Genomic DNA, 7,845 nt, shown 5'->3' on the forward strand with positions numbered 1-7,845 from the left:
AATGTCTTACTATTGGTTAGTATATTAGATTCTAATCTAATTTAATTCAAAATTAGTTATATATTTTATTAACATATTGGTCTATTATTATATGTTAGCAATCATAGACACATTATTAACTTACTTTATACATGATTATAATTGAATATCTAAAATTATTGTGAATTGAGTTATAATTTTATTAATTAAAAATTCTATTGATTTAAAATTATTATAAGAAAATTAGTTCTATAAGAAATCTCTTGTCTTTTTCTTGGTTAAATTTGTAATCTTACTAAAATAAAAAGTAAACAAAATTTTGCAAAACCTATTTGTTCAAATTTTTAAAAATCCATTTTGATTTTTTTTTGGTTTTGTTTTTTTCAATCTTCTTACAAATTAATACAAATTTTAGAGAATTGTTTTTGCAGTTCGACCATGTCTAATTTTATAGAGAATAAGACAATGTATATGTATATATATAACACAATTATGTTATGACTAGACAAGCAACAATAATCTTGCAATACTCAAGTTGCCAAGTATGAAAGATGACTCCGTTTTGCAAACATCAAATTAACATCATACAAGTTGTACAAACTTCTGGAATTTGTAGGGCATGGTTTTCACTAGGAAGAAAGGTCAGGGAACTCATTTTTAACTGATTATTCTGACAAAGAGGAATTGAGGAAATTGTTGGAATGCCCTTGGTCAATTACCATCATTCCTATGCAATGAAAGTTTTCGTTCATTATGCTTATGAAATTATAAAAATATGAATACGCAATTAGTAAGACTTACTTCGTAAAAATCTCATTAGTTACATTAGTTGCATATTCAGGGAGGTATCACTGATGCAACTCAGGTTCTTGCTTCGGATCTTCACATGTACCCTCAGATTAAATTCCACACCTGTTACACACGAATGGTCGACAACTCGCATATTGTTGAAAACGGTTTCTACAGTAGTGCAACGTACAGCACGAAACATAAGAAGTAACCATGTATGTTGACTTTCACATAAGAAAACGACAATCCGTTACTTCATTGATCCATGCGCAACTTCACCTCACTCAGGCGAAAACATTGTGAAGGTCATGAGTTCTTAACGCGAAACTGTCAAAGAAAGCAGGGAATAGATGCAACAAGTAGATGAACAAAAACAGAGCCTCACAATGAATCTTTATATAATACAGGGGGGGGCATGGCGAGGTTGCCTACGTTTCAATAACCTTACACCATGTTACATCGCATGGGGCGTCTTCTTCCATCGTGGGTCCCTACAATTATAATACAGTACAGGACCAGACAAGCCCAATAGTTTGACTATACTCTCAAAGCCCCATGTCGCTCATTGCCTGAATTATGCCCCAAAGCATGACCTCTAAATGCACTACCAAGGGAAAGTGCTGTAACCTCAACATCTACCATATCAGGTGCAGGGATCAAAGGATCAGTCGGTAAATATAGCTACCAAAAATTGATGTATTCAACATCTCAGGAAGATGACAAAGCTTCTGCAAGTTCCTTCCGTAACCTACGTTTAAAGGGTTGACAAGCGTACACACTAAGATCCACCGCAGCTGCAAGAGCTACGAAAACAGCAACGTCTTCCACGCAGCTTACGTGGCGCATGGCCACCTGAACCAATGGTTTGCTGGAGTTTCTGTCCCCTCTTACTCCACAGCTCATAACGAATTCTCCCACAGCGTGTAAACCCAAACCAAAGGAAAGCTCTCCACTGCTTCTAGGACTAAGGCTGTTTCTCCGAGGACTCTCCACTGGAGATGGTCCAAGAGAGACCTCCTGCTTAAACCTTCTTGCATCTATAGTAAAATCTCCTCCTTTCTTTGCGGAGAGGATGGTCTCAGATGTCAGTACCCCACTAGAAACACCAGTCACCCCTCCCCCTTCAGCCATAAGCTGGAAACGGCAGCCAATATCTTTTCCACCCCTATCCCTCCACGCCTCTAGGCGACCCCATGGCCTCCAGTTATCAGCACCAGGTGACTCTGGACGCAGAATCAACCAGGCCCCTGGATTTGAACGAGCGACATAATCAGATCCTGCCGATGGAACGAACGGAGTTACCATAGAGGCAGCGGCAACTGGGGAACCAGACAAGTCATGTATCATGACAAGCCATCCTTTTCTCTCCCTCCGCTTCTCTCTGTCCTCTGATTTAGAACCCCAAGCACTGTTTGACGACATGTCGCTTGCGCCTACCCTGAAACAACAAACCGGGAAAATTAGCTAAAATAGAGATGTCCAGCGAGAAAACAATGAATAAGGGATGCAACTGGGATCTATAATTCATACATCCTGACAAACGAAATGAACTTTGAAGATAAATAAACTTAGCATATCAACAGAGGAAGTATCACATTGAACTCTGAGAAGAAGAGGAATACTGACCGGCAACGTGATAACTTGTCCCGACTGAATTTGCAGCTGAAGATAGATTGTTGGTTCTTGCTGGACACCTGGATAATCTGAGGACTCAATGCCGTCACTTTTTCGAACTGCAACATGTACCTTGGATCAGCTTCTACTTTCACTACAACGTGAAGCTCGGCACTTGGGCCAGATTTACCGCCGTCAACCTTTCCATTACCGATGCTCGTCCAGGAGCTGTATAACACAGCGGGCTTCCCTTCAGCCCAATCAAGTGTGACGGGCAGCCGAAATGTGCCAAGTTTCTGCTTTCTTAGGAACACTGCCACTTCCAGGTTAGGTATTGTTCTTCGCGGCATACAAGAAGGTAATAAAAGCTTCTCAAGCGCAGTCTCATCCAAATAAAAACTTGCTGCAGCATGATTGACATCCGGCGTTGTGGTAGAAGTAGGAGGTAACAACATAATTGGAACCGTTTCCGTGGGAAAATTCGGTAAACTAATCTCACATTCACAAGGAGATGCAGCAGCGTGGACACCGCCACGAGATGCTTTAGATGAAACAGGAATACGGAGACCAAGACCACAGACAGCAACCCTGATAAATGGGCGGGACTCCATAGCTTACTTTCAGATCATCGATCCCAAATCACTGCCTAAACTGTAATAGTGTGGAAATTATGTGTTCAACACACAGCCAGCTGCGGGAAGCGGGCGAAGAATATTTTTTTCTGCTGTAGAAACTATATTAGCCTCCCCCGTCATTATCTCTGCAGTAAGAACATCCCATTACTCTGGCGTGAACTCATCCGGGATTTCCGCTTGGTTGAATCTCAGCACCTGTTATTTTTCTGCCTTTTCTTCCCTCCTGGATAATTGCGTTCCTTAAATACTAGATAGTAATCGCCTTCTGATCCATCGCAGGGTCATCAATATCATAATGCAAGGATCGTAGTAATCTACAACCAAGAGCTGAATTGCATCGATTGGGTCACTCCAGATCCTATCCAAATTTCAAAATTTTGGCTAAAGCTGGTAAAATTTCTTGTCTACGTGGCGAAGAGGATCCGTCCAGAAAACCGCGACTCAATCAACAGTATCAATAATCGCCAGCGATTTTAAATTAGTAATGACTTGATTCCTCCAATGCACTCTTTCCAACTAAACGTAGAAATCCACAAAGGCTGCAGACTCTAAAACGATTGCTGAGCCTTCCCCGATGTATTCGCCTTCCAACGCTTCTTAGAGGAGATCTTCACAAATTTGAGAACTCGTAACCTAAACTGCAAAAACATAATTTAACAAGCGTCAAACAGCCACGCAACACATTGCTAGTACGTCTGAAATTTCCAGCACTTCAATGAAAATTCCTAGCTCACCACTCATCACTACAGATCAAGTCCATTACCAAAAACAAAGATCACAACATAAGCTGCTGCAACCCGTTCCGCTCCAGAAACAGAAATACACACACCCTAAGCACTTCACCTCCGCGCCTCACCCTCTCCAATCTCCAGCCTCCGAGAAAATTCGAAACAACGTGCAAAAATTCTGCGCACTATGCTTCTTCCGTCTCCTTATATCTCTCAGGCACTTACAGCTGTTCCAACTTCCCACTAGCCACAGCTGACACCCCAACTGCACCACCCCCCCCCCCCCCCCCCACGCCGCCCTTTAAATCCACCGTACCCGCGCGCATCGGCCACCATCTACAACAAGACTCTGCTGGGAGTGGAAAATGAATCCATTCTTCACCTGAGTATGTAACACACGCAAAGTACCGCACACACCTCTCAGGCAGGCGACTCCGATATGCGCCAACACTACCAATCGTCACGCCAGGAAGTGGCGTAGTGAGGACGTGCGATGACTGAGCTCTCCGCACATCACGCTCGTAAAACCACTGACAGCAGAGCACGGCAGTAGAATTCGGGAAGGAATAAACAGAAACAGTAAGCATGGAAAGCTGGCAGGCACGGTGGGGGGAGGGCTATGGCGGGAGGGCCGGGGGAGGGGAAGACCAGGTTCAGGCTGGCCAGGATGGAATGAAGCTGTCGCCATGGATACGGCTATGGAGGAATCTCCCTTTGCCGCTGCAGCAGTATTCCAACGCACATAAACTACACCCCGCGACATCTAATGGACAGACAGACTGGCCTTTCCCTCTCATTGTAATTCTCCTTTGCTTCCTCATGTATAAATCTCTCGTGAAACATTTATCAATCGTTGGACGAATATTCACAGTAAATGTGTTACTCACGATTGTCATTTTTCTTAAAAATAAAATGCGTAACTAAGATAGTAGAATTAAACACTAGAAAGATCTCGGCGATAAAATGAATCCATTGCATAAAGTGAAAGGCCGAGAAATGACAAAAGCCAGAAATGGAATCCCAGTTAAGGGGAGGATGATGGGGTATTGCTGATGTGGCAGGGCGAACAGCCCGACGGCCAAGTCAGCGGATGAAAGTGTGGGCTGTCATTCTGCGTGTAGATGAGTTAATGTGGGTGTGGATGGATGTAGTTCGTTCGTTTTAGGGGTCATGATTGTAAGATTCCCTCCGGTAAGATCGTCATCCAGCTGTGCCAAGACTGTGCCTAATCTGACTCTGGTGCAGCTGGATACAGTCGTGAAGAACCAACTGGGATACGCCCAGCTGGGTTCGGGCTGGGCTGGGCTGCGGTGGGCCCGCCCTCCTTCGGCCTGTTGCGGGCCCGTTTGTCATTTAGTCAAAGTTTATGAATCCGATCACATTTAATTCTTACTTTAGTCTACATGCGCATTTGCATTTAGGATTAGTATCATGCGTCGTTGAGATAACACTTCATTTGTACTTTAGTGGAATTTTTTTTATTTTAGACTACTATGAATCCCTTATAAATTACCCATTATTTTATAATTACAGAAACATTGTTTGATAGTACTTTAGCTAATAATTCATAACAAAAGGTTCATATAGGGTTTTGGTATGTCTGATTACTTCTTTCCCTTTTTTTTCTTCAATCCTCCTGTGTAATTTTCAATTTTTATTGTGTAGTATGTAAATTTTACATATTTAAGTATGGACATAAGGAACATCGCTTCTGTCATGAATATCTCATGTAATGTCTACAAACTCTAATTAATAAATTTCCCACTTATAAACAAAAACAGGTTGAACTTTTAATAATGTTCTTAGTGATAAAGTAAACAAAAATTTGGCCAATAATAATAGTATTTATATGATTTATTTCTTAAATTCTTCACTGTTTTGTCTTTTGCACAAAATCTTCACTTCCGTGTCATGTACCAGCAGAAGAAACCAAAAACTAAAAACAAATGATATACTGAATGAATAAAAACCATATAAATTGCAGCTGAGCTTTTACTTTGAAAAATATATCCTATACTTTAAGTAAGCTTTGACTGAGATTTCCTTGGTTTTGAGACATTTTATATAGACTCTTACAACCCGTATCATTGAAAAATAGATAAATAAATACTTAAGGAAAAAATATATATATATATATATATATATATTAAAAAAAATAGTATTAGTTTACTAGTTACAGTCATGTACTAATTTTATAAAGATAGAAACTAAAATGTTACATAAAGTGTAGCTTCCAATATTTTGTAATAATGCGCCAAGATTTTTTTACATTGGAATTCCAGATTGGTTTTTATTATTTACAAAATTAATACAAATATTAGTATTTTGATGCTTGGGGGAAAATATATCTGTATAAGTAATTAAATCTTCTATAAACAAAATAAAAATAAACGAACAAACAAACAAACAAACATGAATGATTCGTAACATACATCTTAACATATACAATTTAAATAATCCTAGGCAACTTAGAACCCACAAAGTTAATAGAAAAGAAATAGATTATTTGAAAATTGGTGATATAATAAAAATATAGATTTCAAGTCATTTGAATAATTTAAAATGGATTTCTAATCTTGCAAGATTTTTTTTATATAAATATAAGTAAAATTATTCTTAATATTAGTTATAAATTTAATAAATATTATTATTTGCTATAATTATCTTTTTTATTAAAATAAAAGATGTATGTTGTATAGTAGATAATTTCATATCAAGAAAGAATCTTGTGATTTAAATAAGCATCTTTTGTACCATTGATGTTGTTAATATTAATATCTAACATCAACTAATATTAATATTAATCCTAATTATTATTATATATTAGTATTATTTCTTTTTTATGTAAATAGATATCTCTTATTATAAAATAAAAAATTAATATTATTTTAATTAGGATTTTGAATTAAAATTTAATATAAAAAAATCATGTTTAATTAAGAAAGATTTTAAGATGGATACCCTCTTTGTACTACATGGGCATCTCATCATGCTACACATCCTAGTGTCAAGGACATGAATCTCAAAGAAAGAGAATCCTTAATACACTCTTCTATCACTGAAGAGAACTATAAAGTCACTCAAAAGGTGATGTAATATTAACTAGAATGGCTATTGCCAAAAACAAGAAGATTAGAAAGTCTTGAAACAAGACTAAGATTAGAAAGGCGTTGACAAGAGTGAAGAAGACTTCACTCTTGCCTCCAGGTATACTATCTAACTAAGAGCTACATGGTGATGTCCTATAGGACCTCCAACATGTGTTGACTTTATTAGCCACATGTCTTATCTTAGAAGGCAAGTTATTTATGTATGTGCCACATAGTTAGCTTGTTCCACAAGCTACTACACAGAGATAACTTGTTCCACAAGCTACTACATAGAGATAACTTGTTCCACAAGCTACCAATACATGGTTAGCTTTTTGGCCAAGTTTCTAATGTATAAAGTCATCTAAAGTCAAAACCGCCTCTATGAAGCTTCTAGGAAGCTATTCTAGAAGACTTTATGAAATTATTCTATATTTACCTAATTCTACTTAATCATATAAGTAACTATTGAGGTAAATGTATATGTCCATGACACTTAGATATATATAATAAAATCATTGTCGTATTATTATTTAATATTTCACAACTTTTATTTTTTAATAATTATGGACACTTATTATGTGTAATTTCTTCATATTTTTTTTTTAATTATTATTATTACTTTTTTACTCTTTATTAATTTGAATGCAAAAGTTTTTTTTTTTACTAAGAAAGAACTCACCCTTCAATCTAAATTACAATATGATCTCAGTCAAGAATTATTTATAGTTGGTGGTGAAAAATAAAAGATACAATCTATAAAAATAAATAAGAAAAAAAACAAAAAAATGAAAGATATGAAATCATATAATTACACACTCCAAAATTAGTCACAATTGGATTATTAGATTTTTATTTAATTAAATATATATATATATATATATATATATATATATTTATTTATTTAAGTATATATATATATATTTTATTTTTTTAATGACTTAAAAAATACATAAATCTAAGTTGATAGGAATAAATTATGATAACTTAAAGATTAAAGGTAAAAAAATA

The 7,845-nt window shown here is 36.7% G+C and overlaps 1 protein-coding gene across 5 annotated transcripts; it reads right to left on the minus strand.

The window, feature by feature from the left end:
* Positions 1 to 1,132: 1,132 nt before the first annotated feature.
* LOC112283837 (uncharacterized) lies at positions 1,133 to 4,279 on the minus strand. 5 transcript variants are annotated; one of them, XM_024523069.3, is made up of 4 exons: positions 4,163 to 4,279; positions 3,874 to 4,010; positions 2,395 to 3,655; positions 1,133 to 2,206 (listed from the first exon to the last, which is right to left on the minus strand). In XM_024523069.3, the coding sequence occupies exons 3-4, from the start codon at positions 2,991 to 2,993 to the stop codon at positions 1,477 to 1,479; spliced, it is 1,329 nt and encodes a 442-aa protein (XP_024378837.1). In that variant the 5' UTR covers positions 2,994 to 3,655; positions 3,874 to 4,010; positions 4,163 to 4,279; the 3' UTR covers positions 1,133 to 1,476. The 5 variants fall into 5 exon arrangements, with proteins under 5 accessions (XP_024378837.1, XP_024378840.1, XP_024378835.1 ...); XM_024523072.3 differs by lacking the exon at positions 3,874 to 4,010 and having other exon boundaries at positions 4,128 to 4,267; XM_024523067.1 differs by lacking the exon at positions 4,163 to 4,279 and having other exon boundaries at positions 3,847 to 4,010.
* Positions 4,280 to 7,845: the final 3,566 nt, after the last annotated feature.

Source organism: Physcomitrium patens, chromosome 6, assembly GCF_059467195.1.
Source record: "Physcomitrium patens ecotype Gransden chromosome 6, ASM5946719v1, whole genome shotgun sequence".
NCBI classification, from domain to species: domain Eukaryota; kingdom Viridiplantae; phylum Streptophyta; class Bryopsida; order Funariales; family Funariaceae; genus Physcomitrium; species Physcomitrium patens.